General features: G+C 47.9%; 1 protein-coding gene across 2 annotated transcripts in view; it reads left to right on the forward strand.

The window, feature by feature from the left end:
• Nucleotides 1-24289, forward strand: part of JMJD1C (jumonji domain containing 1C) — a 342620-nt gene that overhangs the window by 279928 nt on the left and 38403 nt on the right. For both annotated transcript variants that reach the window (XM_075348655.1, XM_075348656.1), the window contains 5 exons: nt 3754-3923; nt 4075-6275; nt 12799-13000; nt 16718-16932; nt 23307-23459. In XM_075348655.1, coding sequence (XP_075204770.1) covers nt 3754-3923; nt 4075-6275; nt 12799-13000; nt 16718-16932; nt 23307-23459 — 2941 coding nt within the window. The remainder of the gene's footprint in view (nt 1-3753; nt 3924-4074; nt 6276-12798; nt 13001-16717; nt 16933-23306; nt 23460-24289) is intronic.

Raw genomic sequence — 24289 nt, forward strand, 5'->3', positions numbered from 1 at the left:
AGCCTGGCATGAGGTATCGTTGGGTTATAATAGCATCCTTCTGGAGAGGCAGGCCAATGTAATCATCTGGCCGGGATAATTTATACCATGCATATTTTCCATATGTAGTCATATATCATTTTCCTATTACTTTTCTGAGCTTCAAATTACATAAACTGCCCCGAGTGACCCAGAGAGCAGCACATTAACTGGTTCTGGAGCGCTCAGCATATTAAAGGGACCAGGTCTTATCTGCTTTACAGGTCATTGTTATCTATTGACAACTGGTTTTAATGGGGGTAATAAGATCCCCCTCCCCCGAACCTTTACGTTAATGTTAGTGATGCCTGGATCTCTTCTTGTACGCTGCTTAGTATGCCATTTCAGATATGAAATCTATATCTATCTATCTATCTATCTATCTATATATATAGATATATAGATATAGATAGATATTATATATATAATATATATATATCGCTATCTATCTCTCTCACTGGACCATAAGACGCACCCTGGTTTTAGGGGAGGAAAATAAATTTTTAAGCAAAAAATGGGGTCATGACACATTGTTATGGTGGGGGCGAGGATCTGCTGTTGACACGGTTATGGGGGTAATGTCCTCAAATGTTCTAAGGTACCTCAGCCTGGTAATGATCCTCCTGCCTTGTATATCATCCCATCCTGGTATATGCCCTTATCCTGCTATATAATGGCATCCTGCTATATACCCCCATCCTGGAATATTCCCTCATCCTGCTATATACCCCATCCATCCTGCTATATACCACCATCCATCCTGCTATATGGCATGTGTCCTGTGTCACACAAAAAAAACCAAACAAACGTTTATACTCGCCTTTCCTCGCTCCATACAGCATTGCTCCTCCTCCTGTCTGTGGTGACAGCAGCGTCGCTGATCTGTGTGGAGTCTACACAGATCAGCTGGCCGGCACAGACATGAGGAGATCGCGGTGCTGCAGGGGAATGGTGACGAGTTAGTATACCGTAATATTCACTGCCCCCCCCCCAGCTCAATGATGTGCGGGGGGGCAGTGAATACAGCCACACATGATCACTCCAGGCTGTAGTTGCCAGGGGTGATCATGCGGGCCGGCTGTTAATTATGCACGCACCCCCCGCCCACCTGTCAGCGCTGACTTCAGCGCTGAGGGATGATGGGCGTGCATATGTAATGAGCAGGCCCACATGGTCATGGCAGGCGCCGCTACAGCCTGCTGGTGCCCCCGATGACCCGCTCCACCGCAGCACCCTCATTCCCCGCAGCCACATTCAGACTATAAGACTCACCCCACACTTTCCCCCTACATTTGGGGGGAAAAAAAATGCGTCTTATAGTCTGAAAAATATGTGTGTGTATATAGATAGATAGATATAAAGATAGATATAAAGATATACACACACATAATAAATATAGATAGATATATATACATGCACACATATAATTATTTTAACTAGTTTTAGCTTTATACTCTTTAGCATTTTTTTCGCTCAACATAGGATACCATGACTGAAACTTGTAAAACGTAGACTCCTCCGCAGTCTCATGATGGTGACACATGATGCTTTCTACACCACAAGTGAATTTCTTTCATTTCCCTATTAAAAGGGGGTTTCCACTAAATAATTTATCCTCTAGCCACCGGATAACGAATGGTGACAATTATTCTCAAGCAGAAATAGTGAAGCAGTAAGTAGTTCACATGCTCCATTCCCTTTTAAAAGAATGACCGAGATTAGACATTTCATCTCTCCAAAGTGAACAAGGTGCTTTTCAAGCGCACACAACCACTTTTATTGTTGGAATTTCCAGTTAAGACCACTACATTGATTAATTATCCTAATGTATTTAGTGGGGGACACCTTTTTAAAGAGTGTGAAGTGAGACAACCTAAAAAGTATTATTGAAAGTTCTACCCAAACTTTCCCAACTTGCATGAATGCTCTCTTCTGTGGAGTGTACGTGTGTTCCATATTGGAGAGGGAAATTGCAGCATATCGCCTCTGAAAACAAAGGATCATGGAAAGCCTTTTTTCCTCTTGACAATTTTCAAATGAACATCTGACACATTAAATGGTCATCCAGTCCTGCCGATATTGACTTTTCCACCTTTAACATAGGGTCTGCCTGACCCTGTGTAAAGCATTTAAGTATAAGGTGCTATTCTTGTACAAGTGCTATCCATGTCTTTCATGGATAGCAGTTTTACCTATATTAGTGCATGCTACCGTTTTTGACTTTTTTTTTTTTTTCTTTTTCTTATTTGCCAATTTTGATCCATGTGGTGGACCAAAATTCAACTGTATCTATGGGTCTGTGTAAAAGAAATCTGACAGTCGTATACCATCAGAGTACAGTCCTGAATTTTATGTTTTTAGATAGAAAGTGGAGGAACTTTAATCATGTAGGAAGTTTTGGGAACTGAGACTGTGACCCCCTTAAGTAAACCTAAAGCCAAAGAATTATCTAGTGGAGGTGGATGGGGGGGCACCATACAATCACTTGACATAACTGAAGAGGAGTATACCATGAATTTTGGGATAGAAATTAACTGAATAATACTAGCTGAACAAATATGTTGAATGAGTAAAATAAAAATATAAAAAATATTAGACTGTCTAGTAAATACATGCGTGTCTGCATAAAGCAAAAGTTCTAGAACCTATGCAATTGTGAGAAGCTGCTTTGTTTTATAAGTTCCAGATCTTCTGTCCCAAATAAAGGCAGCAGTGTATGGTATGTCACTGGCTGCTGATCACCGTGAGCAATACAGATAAAATATCCCACAAAATATTGTTTAACTCTTCTTATTCCCTGTTCAGTCTTTTGGGATGAGGCAAAACAATCTCCTAGCAGGTGCAATGGCAAACAACATTTTAGGATGTATTTTGGTGTGTCCACAGCGTTTTGAGCGTAGCGTGTTTTCTCCTAGAATCCTGATTGTGGGCACAGACGCGGAGAACACTAGCGTTTCTGAAAGACGAATGACCTTGATCCTGATTGTGTGGACTTCCCCTAAAAAGAGTTGAAACCCTGTGATCCCAATGTATTATTACCCCTCTAAGTCACTCATAAAGGCTACTTCTATAATATGGGATCCAGTTTTAGGACTCCTCATTTTAAAGAGGATATTGAAAAGTTAATCAAAGGCGGCATCTAGATTTGATGAGATGGAAGGCCTCTCCTATGGTGAGAGGTGGGAAAAGGTGAGTTTGTTTAGCTTAGAAAAAAGATGCTTATAAGGTATATGAGAAGGAGGAAGAACTTGCAAAGGACCAGGGGGCATTCATTACATGTGGAGGAAAGGTGAATCCAATAGCTGAATAGAAAAGGGTTCTTTACTAGGGATGAGCAAATACCTCAAATATTCAGCTTCGCGAATATTTGCCGAATAGGTTGCCACTATTTGCGAATATTCGATGCGCAATGTAAGTCTATGGGAAACCCGAATAACAACTATTCAGAACTATTCGGGCTTCACATAGCGGCGACCTATTCATCGGATATTGGCGAAGCCAAATATTTGAGTTATTCGATCATCCCTATTCTTTACAGTTAGAGCAGTCAGATTAGAATATCGGACTGTGAGTTAGTAATGGCGGACAGAGGCTTTTCTAACAACAAATGGCATTGAGGGGTATAAATAATCTAGCAATAGAGACAGGCTGAATTTGATGCACGTGTACTCCCCTCTCCCCCCAATTTATGTAACTATTTAATCTCCTAGTTAAGCATTTGTTTTCTCTTTGCAGAACACGGCCAGCCCCTGGTTACACCAGCCCACACCTGTGACTTCAGCCGATGGCTTACTAATGGGTCACCTTCCTGTGCGGCCCTCCAGTGCGGACCCTCTTAGACCACTAAAATTGACTGCACATTCAAGTCCACCCTTGTCCAAACCATCGGCAGACCACCATAAAGAGTAAGTACTCATATCCACCCACGTGAATGTGGAATCTCATGTAGAAATAATACATTTCCGTAGCCAATAACACAGATGTTTCTGCTTCTTGTATAAAATATTTACATAAAAATAAAAAAACGGGAAACTTTACAGTCTTGTTTCTCAACAGGGAGCTGGAGAAGAAAACATTTAATGAATCATTGCGCTCGGTAACTTCCGCACCTGTAAAGTCTGAGCACGAACACAACCGAACACACTCTGGAAAAGACGGCCATATACACAGACATTATATGGAGCCTGTTCTGAGCCACACAAAGCTACAACGCCCGGCTCCAGACAGTGGAGAGAGGCTGAGCAAATATAAGGACGAGCACCGGAGAATCCTTCAGGAAAACATCGAAGCTTCATCTTTCGCCATGAAAATGAAAGCGCACGAAAATGAGCGCGAGAGTTATGCAAGAGTGCCGCCCATCATGTCCTGCAGCCCGAAAAGCCACTTGTTAAAACAAGAAAACAATACTGAGCGCCCCATATCGGAGTTATACAAAAAAAATTCCATCGCTCAAAGTTTACCGCAAAGTAATTATTTCACCACACTGTCCAATAGCGTGGTGAACGAGCCGCCACGGACCTTTGCATCGAAGGAAGCCGTAAATGCCTTCCCGGAGAAGCAAAATGCCAGCCCTTCATCCAGTTCTGCTCTGAATTCCTATATGTCATCCTTATCTAAACCACCGCCATTAATTAAGCACCAACCGGAAGAAGGGTCGGCGAGTAAACTAAACGAGCAGCTTCCTCAGCAGGTGGCAACGCACACGATCACATCATACAGGGGAGACAGCAGGAGTCCAACCCAGTTATCAGTCTCCTCCTCCAATGCACTCCGTAGCATGCCCGCTTTGCACAGGGCACCTGTTTTCCACCCTCCAATTCACCACAGCCTAGATAGGAAGGATGTTTGTTACAGCAATCTTTCTCCACCTACGCTTACCCCGGTGCAGCCTGTAACCGCTGGAGGTAAAGTCCAGGAACTTCAGAAACCTCCAACTCTTGTTCCTGAGCCCAAGGAGGGCGCTGCAAATTACAAGAAGAACACAGAGAAGCCTATCCAGGAAATCTGGAAAGCAAATGAAAAGCCAAATCATAGCAAAATTGAATGGCTTCCAGAGAAAAATAATGTGAAGTTACCGTCTGCAACGGCATCTGTGATTGTACGCCCGCCATCCAGTGCAAAGTATGATACCGTGCCAGTAACTCCGGCAGCCCCCAAGGAAAGAGTTGTCGAAAGATCCTCAGCTGGAAGCAATCAATCAGATTGCACAAAGCCTTTAGAAACCAGAGAGACTACAAGGATGGTCCAGCCACTGATAAACGCAGACAGCGCTCATGTGCTCTTTGAGAAGAACGCTCCCGCTCCCTCACAGAACATTCCTAGTTCATCTGCACCTGGAACTAATATAATGTGCAGCACGAAAACTGATGTGACCACCTCTGCCCCCACAACCACAAGCGGATCCAGTTGCAGCGGATCAGAAGTAACTTACTCTTTATCCAATGCTGTTTCAACATGTACAGTGATAGAAAGCACCAGTACAATGTCTGCAAATCCCACCGTGCCACCCACTCAAGAGGGCATCGTCTGCACTGCAGCTTCAGCCAGTAGCAAAACTGCAAGTGCAATTCAGCCCAACTCCTTATATCCCGCTTCAAGTGATTTCATCCATCTAAAAAAGCACAAGGCGGCTTTGGCGGCAGCTCAGTTGAAAAGCACTAATGCCAATGATCCCGAGACCAATGCTGTGAAAAATCAGACCTTTGCAGCTTCAGGCTCTCCAGAAAGCAACGCACCCTGCAGCTCAACAAACACAACAAGCTCTGCGGGCACTGGGCAGGCTTCCCAATGCAGCCAGCCAAACTATCACACAAAACTGAAAAAAGCCTGGCTTACCCGACACTCGGAGGAAGATAAAAACACTAACAGTAAGCCCGAAAGTGCGGTCGGCACCATGGTCTCTGAAATCATTAAGCCTTGTACTGTTAATCTGATTGCTTCAACTTCTAGCGAGCTGCAGAATAGCATAGACCTTCGGGTGCAGGGCGACAAGTCTCCCAAGGAAGATAGGCTTACCAGGAGGAGGGTTAAAAGGACTTACGAATCTGGCTCAGAAACTGAGGACTCTGATGAAAGCGAGAGCAAGTCTGGACAAAGGCTGAAACGTCAGCCCAAGCCAACGTACAAAAAGAAGCAAAACGATATGCAGAGGCGAAAAGGTGACACAGACAAAGAGGAGGAAATCAAGCCCAATGGTATTCTTAGTCGTAGTGCCAAGGAGAAAAGCAAGCTGAAGTTACAGAGCAGTACTTCCAGCAGTAAGTATTAGGCAGCTGTACGTGAGTCGCATGTTATTTATACCCGAGCTCGGCTCTTTGTTGCTTGCTCTTGGCTCTCATCCATTCTGAGTTCCGATTGTGTGTTTAGCTTTTCTTAGGTACAAGCATCAGGAAAGATGAGTGATCATGGGAATTCTTAGCAGATTGCATCAGTCCCATCTAGGTCACTTCCCAATTTAACCAGTAGACACAGACTATAAATACTCCGAAGCCTCGTAGTACAGTAAAGACCTCTGAGGTGACGGCACTTTCTCATGATTTCTTGCATTCACCGGTCATTTCTCACCAGCAGCTTGTACTGCCCGGCTGGCAACTCCCTCCCTGTTCAGTGTCCGTACAATGCTTGCTCCGGTGTTTTATATTCTAGGAAGCACATTCAGTTCTCCAGGTACTATGCCATAATGGGATGTAGGTCGCACTTCAGACATTTCAGGATGTAGGGCCACATTGAGCTTTCCATCATGGGAGGGTTTCAGCTGACCGGTCCTAGGAGCGATCAGCAGAAATCTGAATTTTGCTAAAAATGATTTTACAGTATGTAACTAGAATAGGCAAGAAAGAGAAGGGAAGCAATGTATTATGTAGGTGGCGTCCAGCTATATGTTGAAGGAAATCATGGTCTGCTTTTTTGAGCCCATTTCCACACCAGATCCTGTGGCTGTAAATGTGGGCTCCTGGGTATGTGCCCCATTTGGTGAGGAGTTTGGTTATGGACCCTGCCTTCTTACAGGTATTACTGTATATAACTGAAATGGGCAGTTTACAGTGAAATATTGAGATTAATGCGAAAGGGACTATATTCTTCCATCGGTAGTATGTTAAAGGTGCTCTGTTGCCTCTCCTGACATCTGTTTTACTAATTTAATTATTCCCATGGCATAATCGTATGTTGGTGTGTTTTGTTTATAGCTCCGCTTCCGAACCTTTAATGTTCCCTTGGCTAGTCGGGCCCCCTTAGAATGTAAGCTTGCCTCTATGGGTGTGCTAACATGCTAATGAATGCGCAGTCACAGGCATGTTCACGCTTACCTCTGCTGTCACCATGCCCGGCGCTGAATTTTGTCTCCGTGCGTATGATTCCTGGACTTCCGGTGATGCGCACGCGTTCCAGCTTCAAACTGGTGTAGTGCGCATGACTGGAAGTGCCGGACTTTTGATCATGCGCACTGATCCTATGCCTAGTGTTCTGAGGCGGTGCAACGGACAGAGGTACAAGCGTCACTGCCGATAATGACGCTGTGCATTGGGCATTGAATAGCATGTTAGCACACCCCTGTGGGCATACTAACATACGAAGAGGGCGGAATGAGTGTAGGAACTAAAGCCCTTGCGACTAGACCCTGTGCTCATTAGCATATTATAAAGGATCTTTAGAAATACTTTTTCTAAAGATCTCTTTATCTATGCTACTAGATACAGGAACAGTTAGGCAGGGATTAGCAATGTGCACCCAGAACTGCTTGTGGTCCTGGGTGCATACAGGACTTGAAAGGTTTAATGATTTTGTAGCCCATTTTTCAGTGTATATGATGACCTGAGAGTACTGACGGCTCCTATCTTTTCCACTCATCCACCTAATGATGAACACACGAGAGGTCCAGTACAATGAGCGCTGTATCCCCTCCACCTCGTGACTTGATATGTCTGAGTCTATGAGAACACCCACCATGTATTGCATAGAATATATTCATTTTTTTCCTGTAACCACACTTGAATTGAGTGTTAAATTACCAGATCTTTTCATGTTTAGGGATTTGCAATTAAATCTTAAGTAAAGTCAGGCTGTGACTGAAGCAGCATTCATGGTTCCCCCCATCACTTCATGAGTAAATGATTGCCATGTTTTCACAGAGCTCTGTAGCAGCGGTGCGTGCTCCGGGGTAGGCTTACACTCCTCACGTTGGTCAGTAGACTGTTTGTCTTTCTGCAGGCTATTTTCTGTGTCTGTGAACTCCACTGCTGCTGGAAATATCAGCGGCCGGCAGCTATTCCCGTCCTGTGGCCAGTCTGATTATATTCAGCCATAATTAAGATGTTGACATGAAAATTACACAATGAATGAAGGCCGCTACGTAAACGGCGTGTCAATAGTATGATGGGTCAGAAAAGATGTCTACTGTTTATCTGGCTTGTTTTTTACTGTTAATGAATTAATGGGGCAATCTGAGGCCACATGTGCATGTTGAGTATTTGGTGAGGGTTTTTTTTACCTCAGTGTTTGTTCCACTCTTGGTATTGGCTACAATCAGAAAGTATAATAGAAGCACGGGCACCATTTCTGTATTAATCACCCACTCCTGGTTTTGGCTTACAAATGCTGAGGTATAAAACCTCACCAAATACTCTACGTATGCATGTGGCTTTAGAGTAGAGAAGGGGTTAATGTCCTTTAGGCCATGTGCACACGGAGTATTTGGTGAGTTGTTGTTTTTTTTTAACCTCAGTATTTGATTGCTCTGGACTTGGGTTATAAATACTGAGGTTACAAATACTGAGGTAATAATCTCACCAAATACTGAACATGTGGTTGTGGCCTTAAGGACATTACCCCTTCCTTACACTAACGCCACGTGCAGACGTAGAGTCTTTGTGCAATATTTACCTCAGTATTATCCAAAACCAGGTGTGGCACAATCAAAGGAGAAGTATCATATAGACACAGGCGCCACTTATGTTTTACCCACTTCTAGTTTTGGCTTACAAATACTGAGGTAAAACACTCACCAAATACTCTACGTCTGCATGTGGCCTTAGAGTAAGTAAGGGGTTAATGTCCTTAAGGCCACATGCGCACGTTGAGTATTTTGGTTAATTTTTTACCTCAGAATTTGATTGTTCCACTCCTGGTTTTGGCTACAAATAGTGAGGTAATAATCTCACCAAATACTGAGTGTCCACGTGGCTGTAAGGACATTAATCTTATGCTTACTCTGAAGCAATATACGGACGAAGAGTATTTGGTGAAATGTTTACCTCAGTGTTCGGAAGCCAAAACCAGGAGTGGGTGCTAAATGCAGAAGTGGTGCCTGATTTTCTATTATACGTTTACTGATTGTTCCACTCCTGGTTTTAGGTTACAGAGGAAAAGTATAATAGAAACACTGGCACCATTTCTGAATTTATCACCCATTCCTGATTTTGGCTACGAATACTGAGGTAAAAAACTCACCAAATATGTGCATGTGACCAATTGGGGACAATTCCTCCTGTCCATCTGCCTTATGGCATTTCCAGATAACGTCCCATATGTTTCTCAATCCATTTGTTGGAATGGTCACCATGTACGGCCTCATTCACAAGTACAGAAATATATAGTGCAAGTGTCATCAGTGTTCTGTGTCATTAGGGATTGGTCAGTTTTTAACATCTGTGTTTCATCAGTGATTTTCACATATGAAAAAACCTCTATAAGGCCATGAACACATTGACTTTTTGGTGAGTTTTTTTTTACCTACCACCAGTATTGGTAGCCAAAACCAGGAGTGGAACAATCGGGAAAAGTATAAGGGTCAGCACACACGGCGAGTAATATGGAGCGAGTGGAATACGATAAAAAAAAATTGCATTCCACTCCACTCGGACCAATATTACTCTATGGGGCAGCTCCATGAGGGATTGTTTTCTCGGCCCTAATCAGATCGAGAAAATAGTCGCAGCATGCTGCTGCTGGAATACGATCTTATTCCACTCGCACTCATGCAAGTCTATGGGGCGAGAGAAACATCGCATTGCTCTCTCGTTACATCGGTGTAACGTGAGAGCAATGCGATTCTCGCATCAGTCGGCAATGGAGGAGATGGGGAGATAGATCCCTCCCTCACCTCCACAGCGCTGGCCCCCTCCCCACTGCAATTGTGGTCTGATCGCACGATCGGACCATAGTCGCATGACGCTCGAATGACACTCGTCTCCCGCTGTGCTTGCGAGCGTGTGCCGAGTGTCATGCGAGCACTCGCAGTAATCCCTGTGTGGCCTCAGCCTAATAGAGACACTGACACCACTTCTGTATTTATCACCCACTCCTGGTTTTGGGTTACAAATACTGAGGTTAAAAACTCACCAAATAGTAAACATGTGTACGTGGCCTTAAGCTGCTCTTATCCTTTGCATTTGTTAATCAAGGACCGTGCATGGACTGCACACTGGTGGACTTTGTGTGCCATCTGTGATTATCACGGACCCATAACTTGTGTTAATACTTTTTATCAGTGATGCTGGTAAAAAAAAACAAACAAAACAAACCCCCACTGACAAGTGAGCAGCCTCATATAACATGCGGCTTTTATAGTCTATCTTCGAAAGCCACTGATGGAACACCTACGTGAAAAACTGTTGTCTGAATGAGGCAATTTGCTGTGTTTTCTACTGTAGAAATGCGGGCTTGGTCCATGGCTTTCCTTGGTAAAATTAGCTGTTAGACCGAGGTGAGACCTAAGGAAGGCATCAATGCTTTCTAATCATTATATTGTGCACACTGGTGTTTTTTTTTTTTTTTTTTTTTTCTTTTTTAAATAATCAGGCAATGTGGGAGAAGTTCTTGTTCTAAAGAGTTCAGCTCCATGTGAACTCTTAAAGGGGTTTTCCCACAACTAAAGTTAATTTTAAAGTTCATTTTAATCAATAGATCTTGGAATAATAATAATTTCCACAATTGGATGTGTTTTAAAAAAAATGTTCCTGTGCTGAAATAATCTTATGTATGTACCCCTGCTATGTACTGTGTAATGGCTGTGTCTGACCATAGAGGGACATGGTCTGATCATACCACAGCTCCCGGGCAGGGAAAAACACAAGAGTATAAAGACATTACAGCACGGGATCACAGCTGAATCTTTTTGTGAGGGAAAAACTGTTCCCTGCCTGTGTTTTTTTTTAAAAAAAGTTTTACCTCCAAAGAATAAATTATTTGCGAGCTGTAATGTTTGTATACGTTTTACTTCCTCTGCTGTCCAGGAGATGTGGTGTGATCAGACATTATCCCTGTATGGTTATCCATGGCGATTACACAGCACATAGCAGGAACATATATATAGATTATCTAAGCAAAGGAACTTATATATATATGTGTGTGTGTGTGTGTGTGTGTGTGTGTGTGTGTGTGTGTGTGTGTGTGTGTGTGTGTGTGTGTGTTTCCATTCAATTGTGGAAATTATTATTAATATTCCAAGATCTATTGATTTTAAAATGAACTTTGTTCAAGGGGAGAACCCCTTTAGGGTGCATTTACCACCTACCAATGTGCAGTATTAAAGAACTACTGATCTGCAACAAGATGTTTGCAAGTTGTCAGTCATTTAATGGCCTGTTCAGAAGTGCGGTCGGTCTGTCTAATGTGCACTGAGTGAATTGTAATAGCGCGTTCAGTGAGCAGACTGCAGTTGTTCTCGGAAGCACAGGTCCTGTTTACCTAGGACAATGCACTGCTGAGAATCATTATCTATTAGGCAAACCAAAAGATCAGGTCACCTGACAAATGAGCATTTTGCGCTATCGTTAAGTAATTGTCAATCTGTTTACCCTGTCCAATACCGTGGTGAATGAGCCAACGAGGTCATTTTCATCAAAGGAAGCTGGAAAAGCCTTCCTGGAAAAGCAAAATGTCAGCCCTTCATCAAATTCTTATACTATTAATTCCTGTTTAATTTCAGGATTATATAACCATTCTGATATGAATTGTCAAAGTAATTACACCAGCTCCATCAGATCTAAGAGATTGTGTGCAGCTTGTATTGTAGGATCTGGTCACAGATCCGCTCTGAATACATTGTGCATTTTAACTTTTAATAATGAAGGCTTCAAATTAAAGGATAATAGTAAGGTTACTTATTTTAATGCAGGCTTTATTGTGCTTTTTTTTTGTGGGGGGGTGGGGGCTGTGTTTTTTAATTATTTTTTTTTAATTATATTACAATCTGTATTAAAAGTGTTGTAATTTTCACAGTAGCCACTGGATCTTTATTAGACTTTCGCTTCCTGTTTCAGGAAACACGTGTATATAGCTACAATGGTCAGACCCCGATCTTGTCTTTTTGTATTGAAGTATCTTACAGGCATTTTACAAAGGTCATTGTGAAATGAGAGCACGCAGGGTGATTGGTGGATCCTATCTTATCAGCTGTGTATTGAGGTGTTGTAATCCTGCCTCTGATGAGAACGAGCCTGCTGAACACTCTTCCTGAATGGACAGGAGTTAAGAGTCTTAAAAAACAGTGGCCGGTGTGAAAACTGCATGGATTATATTTTTTTTTTCTTTTGTAATATGAAACAAATAACCATTACCAAAATCTGTTCCATCATGTGAGCACTTGGGACACTTGGCATAGATGAGATTATTTTGTGTTTGCACTTTCTGGTTCCTCAGAATAATGAGCGTTCTTGAATTATGTTTTTTTATTTTTGTAATAAAATGTTTGTATTGTGCTAGCCGCCTCCTCATTAGCACCACATTCTGCAGATGCCGTCCCTTTATTTCTTACTGACTCTGGTTGTGATGTGGTTTCAGCTGGCATACCTCGTTCAGTATTAAAGGACTGGCGGAAAGTGAAGAAGCTCAAACAGACCGGGGAGTCTTTCCTGCAGGACGACTCATGCTGTGAGATCGGGCCAAACTTACAGAAATGCCGGGAATGCCGCCTGATCCGCACCAAGAAAGGAGAAGAGTCTACACATTCTCCAGTTTTCTGCAGGTTCTATTATTTCCGCAGGTAATTAGGAGTCTGCAAGGTGTTGGCTGAATTTATTTTATTGGCGTCCGTTAATTATTTAGCAGTAGTGCTCATACTACGTATCGTCCTGCATCATGACTAAATCAGATAAAATACGACTTTCCAGGTCTATCGCTTTTTAAAAGCAAAAACAGAAATCACTTAGTGGTATTCTGGACCTTAAGCATTAATATTTTATTTCTAAATGGCCACAGAGATGACTTCATCCCTGACATCCATTATAAAGCCCACACATTCAGGGGCTTGGGGACTGTGCCACTTTGGATTGAGCTCCTGAAATGAGTGCAGAGAAGACTCATGGGCTGTAGGTCCTCATACACATTAGATAAGTCTGCTGACCGCTGTCTCACACGGATCTTCCTTACAGAGAAGCAATACAGTGTTCTCGAAGATGGCTGCTACCACACTTCTCTGACAACAATCTATCTTGCCACCAATGAAGGTTTTCACTCCCCTCGACCTCCTCTGTTTGGAAGCCTCACACATTAGATGATTGATCCTACCTAGTAGATACCAAAAAAGAAAGTATAAGACTGTGTGTTTAGCAATTGGGATCACCACAAATGTATGAGATCACGAAATACTTTATACAAAAAACACTAAAATTCAAGAACACACAAACATATATAAAAAACATTAAAAAAAAATAGACAGTAAAATTCCATTATGTGTGTTCCTGTACGGAATCATACCACCCCCCAACATGCACTAAACTCATAATAGGGTATATAAGCTAACAAATAACAAATATCACAAATATGTAGCACCATCAATACAAAGAAAAGTCTCTTTAAGCCTGTTGGAGAAAGAAACAGGACCCATGAAAACTAACCGCATGGGAAGAAAACAGGGGGTCAAGATGAAAAATAACATCATATGTGGCTGACCAAGCCATACAAGGTAGATTAGACCCCTAGAATAAACACAGAAGATTAGATTATGGTGTTAAGGCCCAGTCACACACAACGACTTACCAGCGATCCCAAAAACGATGCGACCTGATAGGAATCGCAGGTAAGTCGCTGGGAGATCGCAGGTGAGATGTCACACAGTCAGATCTTACCAGCGATGCAGGAACAATACAGGTCGCAGTAGCCACCTGTATAATGATCTCAGCAGTCACTGTGACCTTGTCACACAGTGTCAAACACAGCGATGTGTCCAGTCCAGCAGGACATCGCCTTTGAAGAAAATGGCCTGGACCACTCTGCAACGACTAGAGATCTCACAGCAGGGGCCTGATCGCTGGTAGGTGTCACACATTACAAGATCGCTAACGGGATCGCTACTGCATCACGGAAACCGTGACTCAGCTGCGATCTCGCTACCGATCTCGTTATGTGTGACGGTACCTTTAGAGGCAACTGGTAACCTGCTTCCAAACAATAAAATGACCTGATGAAGATGGTAGTGAAAAATGTGGATGGAGAACGACCCCTCGCGTTACTCCACACGCCTGTGGCTTCCTTCTTTATGAAGGTGCACCAAATGCCTTTGCTACACTATAAGGTAATCTTAGGTGTTTTTTATAGGGGTCTAATCTACCATGTATGGCTTGGTCAGCCACATGTGATGTTGTTTTCTTTCTTGACCCCAAATTTTTTGCCATTCTGTTATTGTTTTTATGGGTGTTGTTTGTGGTTTTCTTTCTCCCAACAGGCTTATAGACCTTTTTTTGTGTTGATGGTACTACATATTTGCTTATCGCAATACCATTTATCTTAGTGTGAATTTAGTGCATGTTGGGGGACGGTGTGGGTCCATACAGGAACACACATGCAGGAATTTTACCCTGTCTGGGTTTAAATGTTTTTGTGTGTTCGTGTTGTCTTGATTTTTTTTTTTTTTTTTAATAAACTATTTCATGATTTGTGGTGATCCCAATTGCTGCACACACACACATCATCTTTTGCTTTCTTTTTTTGGTATCTATTGTCTGTACAGGTGTGTAATTGGTCTAGATCCCACTTGTATATCTGTGGTGCCCTCTACACTATTTTGCAACTACCCCACCTAGTAGAGATGAATGAATTGCTTTGCACAACCCGGGCCCTGATCCATGCTCTTTGGCCAAGGACAGGTGCCATGATGGTGTCCTGAGCTTCCAGGTTCTCCAACGTGGCTTTTGATCTGCCAGCCTGGTGTGATGTTATCTATCCGGGACACAGGTGACGTCTCCTCAGGCCTGCCGAGCCAAGATCTTTGTAAAGTTAAAATATTTGTGCAACTCCTGTCCATGGTCAGAGAGGTCTGACCTGACCTTTGGTTTATCTATCTTGGGTTTATACTATATTTTACTTTTCATCCAACAACTGCCTTATTTTGGATAAAACTGACGTTTATCCTCTTGATCACCTGCCATAGCAGATATATCGCAGCAATGCACGGACTGCCCTGAACAGTCCTAAATAAACTGGTCCTTTCCAGGACAGAATTCATGTAAATACCCAGCTTCATGTATAAAGATAAAAAAGTACAGGTATTAGTCGCCATGCAGCAGTTCTGTGGTCTGGAATAGGGTGCTGTGTAAAACTATTAACACATAGGGTGGTTCAGTTGTAAATCAACAGAGAAAGCACACCTGCGCAGGTCACCAGGCCACCTTCCAATCGCAATGCATATACCATATTTTTCGGATTATAAGATGGGTGGAAAATGAGGGGTGCGTTTTATAATCCAAATGTAGCTTACTGAGAGGTGGTGAATGGTCACAGGAGGCAGGGGCAATGCTGCGGGTGCTGTGCTAGGGCTCACTGTGGGCATTAAGGCAGGGGCCATCCTAAAATGGCAGTGCGGGCTTCAAATAATGGCGCCTGGAGTTGGTGTGTGCACAGATGGCGCTCTCTGCTCAAGATCTCATCTGCACACCCTCCGCCTCCGGCCCATTAGTCACCAAGTAGCGGATATAAGGAAAATGGCGCCCGGAGGTGGCGTGTGTACTGATGAGATTTCGGCTTGTCATTGAGCCAATAGCTCAATATGTGCACACGCCAACCCGGGGCGCCATTTCTTTGAAGCCCGCACTGTTGACAGTTTCTGGATGTTTCCTGCCTCCGCGCCCACAGTGAGCATCTGGGACACCCGCTGCACCACCCATAGCATTGCCCTACTTCACCACCGCTGCTTCCAGTCCAATTTTTTTTTTACCTTTCTTTTTTTTTTCTTTCCTCTCTACGTTCAGGGTGCGGCTTATAATCTGGGGCGTCTACAAAAACAAAAATTACGGTACATGGTCATTATTTGTATAAAGGTCTATAAATGATGGCTTTATTGAATGCTGCAGTGAATGGAAAAACTCTTGCAGTGTATTCCAAGGGTCTCGTTTTCTAAATTGCCTTCAGATGTCATTTAACTCCATACAACAAACTATTGAGGACATCCAAATGCCAAGGATACTGTGTTCCTTACAATTACTCCAGAATAACATGTCCTGTTCCCTGGAATAAGGGCCGGTCGTCGCTGGCTTCCTCTGTGTAGTAATGTGCTATATCTGCCCAGAAAAGCCTGTTTTGGTTTAAAGAAATAAAATCCGGCGATGCGGTTTAGAAGGGATATAACCCCAGAACAGTCTGCTTTATCTTTATTGCCCAAGCATCTCGTACATGATGAAAAGTTAGGACAGAGATGGATGGCCGGCGCTCGCACAGGGCACTGCGCTGCTGGCACTGAAACAATTATTTTTCTGCTGTGTTTCAGGTTATCTTTCAGTAAGAATGGCGTTGTTAGAATAGATGGATTCTCTACCCCTGACCAGTACGATGATGAAGCGCTGAGTTTATGGACGCACGAAAACTATGAAGATGATGAATTGGACCTCGAATCCATTAAGTATATCTTGGGTTACATCGGCGATAAATTCTGTCAGATGGTGACGTCTGAGAAAGCTGCTATGTCTTGGGTGAAGAAGGACGGTACGTGCCGCCTCGCACTGTGTGTCTATCGACTGGCATGTGTTTATGTACAGCGGGATTCTTGCATCCAGATCACACACTATGTCTCTGTAAATGCCGTGTGCGGGAACCGTCCGCAGCCGGGGAAATGCATTCATTATCTAGGTCGGGAAGACAAATGGCGGCTGCAAGGTTTACTAACCCAAGGCTGCAAATTCAATCATGATTCTATGTCTGGGAAAGAGAGGGGGTGATATTGTGCTCATTAGTCAGAATTATTTCATGGTGCCGTGAAGTTTCTACAACCCAGGCCAAACCGTATATCAGGCAAGAAAAGCGGGGGCCTAAAGCCACTGCCTTCTGTGTCTAGATTAAGAAACCACATTTGCTCTAATGATAAGACTGTCTGGTTTTTGTTTTTTTTTTGTTTTGTTTTTTTAAAAGCATGAATTACCTAGTTATATTTCCTCTAAAAATGAAAATTCTAATCTTACTGAATGTTTCTGACAGATTTCACTTCTGCGTCCTAAAAATACTGCAAGATTGTATTCTACAAGTTCAATATAAGACATGGCTTATCTCCCCCAAATCTGTCCAATAAGAAATAAAAAACAAAGACCATATAATGCCCTGAATAACTTGGGGATATTGTTTCCGTTTGTTAAAGAATGATGTCTGAATATGATGAAGGTTCTGTAGGGGAGCGCAGATTTGATAGGAAGTGCTTTTCAGTATCTTTTCAGTCTGTTACTTTAATTGTAAAAGTAGGGTTCACTAACCTAGATTACCAGATTAAAGGTAAGGTGTTGCATTTTTTCATTTTTGTATTAATAGTGATTATGGAATCAAGTATTTATAATACAAAATTAAATTCACTAATTTAATTTATTTAATTCTAGTTTTTCTGAAACACTGGGGGCTGCCATTTGTGGATTTGTTGTGTGTAATGACCTCAAATACAACAGCTCTCTGTGCAGAAAAGACAGTTGTCGTGCTGCGACTCCACACTTAACACAGAGATCGCTTTTGCTGTGAGATGAACATGCCCACTGGGCTGTCCAGATCACAGCAGAGGGAGGAGATCTGCGCCTTCTTTGTGGAGCTCACAGCGTATGCTGTATGGTGCACTTTCTCCTGGTCACCCGGGATGTGAGTACCAGTGCCGGGCCCCCCCTGCCACACTCCCCACACTCCCCCCCCCCCCCCCCCCCACTCCCCCCCCCCTCTGCCACTCTCCCCCCCCCCCCCTCCCTCTGCCACTCTACCCCCCCTCTGCCACTCTACCCCCCCCTCTGCCACTCTCCCCCCCCTCTGCCACACTCTCCCCCCCCTCTGCCACACTCTCCCCCCCTCTGCCACACTCTCCCCCCCTCTGCCACACTCTCCCCCCCTCTGCCACACTCCCCCCCCCTCTGCCACACTCTCCCCCCCTCTGCCACACTCTCCCCCCCTCTGCCACACTCTCCCCCCCTCTGCCACACTCTCCCCCCCCTCTGCCACACTCTCCCCCCCTCTGCCACACTCTCCCCCCCCTCTGCCACACTCTCCCCCCCTCTGCCACACTCTCCCCCCCTCTGCCACACTCTCCCCCCCTCTGCCACACTCTCCCCCCCCTCTGCCACACTCTCCCCCCCCTCTGCCACACTCTCCCCCCCCTCTGCCACACTCTCCCCCCCCTCTGCCACACTCTCCCCCCCCTCTGCCACACTTTCCCCCCCTCTGCCACACTTTCCCCCCCTCTGCCACACTTTCCCCCCCTCTGCCACACTTTCCCCCCCTCTGCCACACTCTCCCCCCCTCTGCCACACTCTCCCCCCCTCTGCCACACTCTCCCCCCCTCTGCCACACTCTCCCCCCCTCTGCCACACTCTCCCCCCCTCTGCCACACTCTCCCCCCCTCTGCCACACTCTCCCCCCCCCCCCCTCTGCCACACTCTCCCCCCCCTCTGCCACACTCTCCCCCCCCTCTGCCACACTCTCCCCCCCCTCTGCCACACTCTCCCCCCCTCTGCCACACTCTCCCCCCCCTCTGCCACACTCACCCCCCCCCCCCTCTGCCACTCTCACCCCCCCCCTCTGCCACTCTCCCCCCCCCTCTGCCACTCTCCCCCCCCCCTCTGCCACTCTCCCCCCCCCCTCTGCCACTCTCCCCCCCCCCTCTGCCACTCCCCCCCCCCCCTCTGCCACTCTCCCCCCCCCTCTGCCACTCTCCCCCCCCCCCCCTCTGCCACTCTCCCCCCCCCCCTCTGCCACTCTCCCCCCCCCTCTGCCACTCTCCCCCCCCCCCCCCTCTGCCACTCTCCCCCCCCTCTGCCACTCTCCCCCCCCCCTCTGCCACTCTCCCCCCCCCCCCCCCCCTCTGCCACTCTCCCCTCCCCTCTGCCACTCCCCCCCCCCCCCTCTGCCACACTCTCCCCCCCTCTGCCACACTCTCCCCCCCTCTGCCACACTCTCCCCCCCTCTGCCACACTCTCCCCCCCTCTGCCACACTCTCCCCCCCTCTGCCACACTCTCCCCCCCTCTGCCACACTCTCCCCCCCTCTGCCACACTCTCCCCCCCTCTGCCACACTCTCCCCCCCTCTGCCACACTCTCCCCCCCTCTGCCACACTCTCCCCCCCTCTGCCACACTCTCCCCCCCTCTGCCACACTCTCCCCCCCTCTGCCACACTCTCCCCCCCTCTGCCACACTCTCCCCCCCTCTGCCACACTCTCCCCCCCCCTCTGCCACACTCTCCCCCCCCCTCTGCCACACTCTCCCCCCCCCTCTGCCACACTCTCCCCCCCCCTCTGCCACACTCTCCCCCCCCTCTGCCACACTCTCCCCCCCTCTGCCACACTCTCCCCCCCTCTGCCACACTCTCCCCCCCTCTGCCACTCTCCCCCCCTCTGCCACACTCTCCCCCCCCTCTGCCACACTCTCCCCCCCCTCTGCCACACTCTCCCCCCCCTCTGCCACACTCTCCCCCCCTCTGCCACACTCTCCCCCCCTCTGCCACACTCTCCCCCCCTCTGCCACACTCTCCCCCCCTCTGCCACACTCTCCCCCCCTCTGCCACACTCTCCCCCCCTCTGCCACACTCTCCCCCCCTCTGCCACACTCTCCCCCCCTCTGCCACACTCTCCCCCCCTCTGCCACACTCTCCCCCCCCTCTGCCACACTCTCCCCCCCTCTGCCACACTCTCCCCCCCTCTGCCACACTCTCCCCCCCTCTGCCACACTCTCCCCCCCTCTGCCACACTCTCCCCCCCTCTGCCACACTCTCCCCCCCTCTGCCACACTCTCCCCCCCTCTGCCACACTCTCCCCCCCTCTGCCACACTCTCCCCCCCTCTGCCACACTCTCCCCCCCCTCTGCCACACTCTCCCCCCCCTCTGCCACACTCTCCCCCCCCTCTGCCACACTCTCCCCCCCCTCTGCCACACTCTCCCCCCCCTCTGCCACACTCTCCCCCCCCTCTGCCACACTCTCCCCCCCCCTCTGCCACACTCTCCCCCCCCCCTCTGCCACACTCTCCCCCCCCCCTCTGCCACACTCTCCCCCCCCCCTCTGCCACACTCTCCCCCCCCCTCTGCCACACTCTCCCCCCCCCTCTGCCACACTCTCCCCCCCCCTCTGCCACACTCTCCCCCCCCCTCTGCCACACTCTCCCCCCCCCTCTGCCACACTCTCCCCCCCCCTCTGCCACACTCTCCCCCCCCTCTGCCACACTCTCCCCCCCCTCTGCCACACTCTCCCCCCCCTCTGCCACACTCTCCCCCCCCCTCTGCCACACTCTCCCCCCCCTCTGCCACACTCTCCCCCCCCCTCTGCCACACTCTCCCCCCCCTCTGCCACACTCTCCCCCCCCCTCTGCCACACTCTCCCCCCCCTCTGCCACACTCTCCCCCCCCCTCTGCCACACTCTCCCCCCCCCTCTGCCACACTCTCCCCCCCCCCCTCTGCCACACTCTCCCCCCCCCTCTGCCACACTCTCCCCCCCCCCCCTCTGCCACACTCTCCCCCCCCCCCTCTGCCACACTCCTCCCCCCCCTCTGCCACACTCTCCCCCCCCTCTGCCACACTCTCCCCCCCCCCTCTGCCACACTCTCCCCCCCTCTGCCACACTCTCCCCCCCCTCTGCCACACTCTCCCCCCCCCCCCCCTCTGCCACACTCTCCCCCCCCCCCCCCTCTGCCACACTCTCCCCCCCCCCTCCACACTCTCCCCCCCCCTCTGCCACACTCTCCTCCCCCCCCCCTCTGCCACACTCTCCTCCCCCCCCCCTCTGCCACACTCGCCTCCCCCCCTCTGCCACACTCGCCTCCCCCCCTCTGCCACACTCGCCTCCCCCCCCTCTGCCACACTCGCCCCCCCCTCTGCCACACTCGCCCCCCCCTCTGCCACACTCGCCCCCCCCCTCTGCCACACTCGCCCCCCCCTCTGCCACACTCGCCCCCCCCTCTGCCACACTCGCCCCCCCCTCTGCCACTCTTCCCCCCCCCCCCCCCCCCCCCCTGCCACACTCTTCCCCCCCCCCTGCCACACTCTTCCCCCCCCCCCTCTGCCACTCTTCCCCCCCCCCCCTCTGCCACACTCTCCCCCCCCCCTGCCACTCTCCCCCCCCCCCCCCCCCTGCCACACTCTCCCCCCCCCCCCCCTCTGCCACACTACCCCCCCCCCCCCCCTGCCACACTCTTCCCCCCCCACCCCCCCCTCTGCCACACTCTCCACCCCCCCCCTCTGCCACACTCTCCCCCCCCCCCCCTCTGCCACACTCTCCCCCCCCCCCCCTCTGCCACACTCTCCCTCCCCCCCTCTGCCACACTCTCCCTCCCCCCTCTGCCACACTCTCCCTCCCCCCTCTGCCACACTCTCCCTCCCCCCCTCTGCCACACTCTCCCTCCCCCCCTCTGCCACACTCTCCCTCCCCCCCTCTGCCACACTCTCCCCTCCCCCCTCTGCCACACTCTCCCCCCCCCCCCTGCCACACTCTTCATCCCCTCCCCCTGCCACACTTTCCCCCTCCGCCACTCTCTTCCCCCTCCCCTCCGCCACTCTCTTCCCCCTCCCCTCCGCCACTCTCTTCCCCCCTCCCCTCCGCCACTCTCTTCCCCCTCCCCTCCGCCACTCTCTTCCCCCTCCCCTCCGCCACTCTCTTCCCCCTCCCCTCCGCCACTCTCTTCCCCCTCCCCTCCGCCACTCTCTTCCCCCTCCCCTCCGCCACTCTCTTCCCCCTCCCCTCCGCCACTCTCTTCCCCCTCCCCTCCGCCACTCTCTTCCCCCTCCCCTCCGCCACTCTCTTGTGATCGGATTGTGTCGCTTAAGAGAATTGTATCACAGGTGGGGAGAAGTCGGTGAGTTTAATTTCTCCCATCTTCTCCTCTGCCTGTCTCTGTGTATATCGGACTGCACTCAGATGCCATCAGAGTGCAGTCTGATGTCTTTCACGCACCCATAGACTTGAATGGGTGCCCGCGATCCAATTTACGCTGCCAGTCACAGCATGCTGCAAACACTCATGCTACTTTAGAGCTGTGATTTTTTTGCTTAAAGGAAAAAATGCCAAATTGTAGAAAGGTTGCATTTAATTCACAGTTGCATGTAACTTGCTAATACCTTTTTTTAAGTGAGGCACATGCAATAGAAATCAAGCAGATTTGGAAACTTCATTGCAGTCCCCATAGGTTGCAGAGGAGCACCATAGGAAATGAGGATAGAAAGGATGTTGCAACATTTATGATCCTTTTGTTTACTGAACGGAGGGATTTTTGATCTTATGGTCTACAGCTCTTTTCCTAGGTTACCGAAGCGAGGCCTGTGCGGTATGAGGTGGCTCATTGCTTTGATCCAGCTAGCTTCAGTCTCCCCTCTGCCAGCAGCCTGTGCATGAGAACAGTTGAAACCAATCGCATTATCATGCCGGTGGTTCAAACTGCTGAACAGTCAGTCTTCAGGAGCTCAGTATCCCCCCACCCCCCTACCCCCAGCAAAGCAGGAAGCCGAGGGCTGGGAGCGGTTCGCTCCTGAAGTTTCAGCTCCCTTTTAAGAAATTTCATTTTTGCAGGTCACAAATATTTCCCTGTACACTGTGAAGCCAATTGTGACCTAATCTCTTGAGTGATCTCAAGTAATGTAGTGCATTGCTAATCTGTGAAATAGCTGCAAATTATTATGGAGATTGGAGGCACAGACCATACAGAGCTTGTTTTTGGGCTGTAGAAAATAAGAGGCTGATCTGACATCTTGGTGTTACTCATGTTTTGGATCCCTCGAGGCACATTCTGTGCAGCCGATGGGTTTCAGTGCATATTTTTCATCTATCAACCAAGGTCATTGACCAAAGAAATAGTCCATAAAGCAAATGTTTGTACAGAGCAGATGTTCATGTTTTTCTAAATCATTTTGCCTTTCAGCAAAAATAGCCTGGAAGCGAGCGGTGCGCGGAGTACGCGAGATGTGTGATGCCTGTGAAGCCACCTTGTTCAACGTTCACTGGGTCTGCCAAAAATGTGGATTTGTGGTCTGTCTGGACTGTTACAAGGCAAAGGAAAGGAAAAGTTCTCGAGGTTAGTTTGCATGAAGCTCTCCATTCTGTGCAGTGTTTACCCTGCCGAAATGCTTAGGAAGCAGCGCACAGCTTCTGTAGGTAGTGAATTGCTATTTCTGTACTGGAGAAACCCCCCCTTATGTGAAGCAAATCAAGACATTTCTGAACTTTTTCATTTTTCCCTATTTTTGGTGTGAAATTTCTGCTAAATGTTTGTTTCATGGCTTTGTCAATTTAAGAGCAGGGTAAAGGTCTGAGCTGTAGACAACAAAGTCCAACCTTATCAATGTACAACGTTTTAGGGCCCAGTCTTGCATTTATATATATGTTTTTGTAGCACTTTCTTGATGGAGAATTAGACTTCAAAGTGGAGGGGAAGGAGGGGTTAAATTCGCGCAATCCGTCAAAGAATGCAGAAGAGATGTTAAGTTAATCTTTTATTCCATCGGTCTACGTGTTTCAAGGTATGTAACCTCTTCTTCAGGACCAGAATATCAACAATCAGTTTGTTGATATTCTGGTTCTGAAGAAGAGGTTATATACCTTGAAACGCATAGACCGATGGAATAAAAGATTGATTAATCAATCAACATCTCTTCTGCATTCTTTGACGGATTGCGCAGATTTAACCCCTCCTTCCCCTCCACTTTGAAGTCTTAAGCACGTGGGGCCGCGGCAGCCGCCATTATCTCATGCTATCTGTGGTGGTTGTGACCTCTCACAACCACAAGTGGTGAATGTAATTTATTACATATTAACAGTGTGCTTATCTGGTAAAACCCTATTAGCGCTTCTTTTTTCTAGCTTTATTACTTGATGGAGAATTGGGGATTAAATAAGCATTTTAAC

The sequence above is a fragment of the Anomaloglossus baeobatrachus genome, chromosome 5, assembly GCF_048569485.1.
Source record: "Anomaloglossus baeobatrachus isolate aAnoBae1 chromosome 5, aAnoBae1.hap1, whole genome shotgun sequence".
Lineage (NCBI taxonomy): Eukaryota > Metazoa > Chordata > Amphibia > Anura > Aromobatidae > Anomaloglossus > Anomaloglossus baeobatrachus.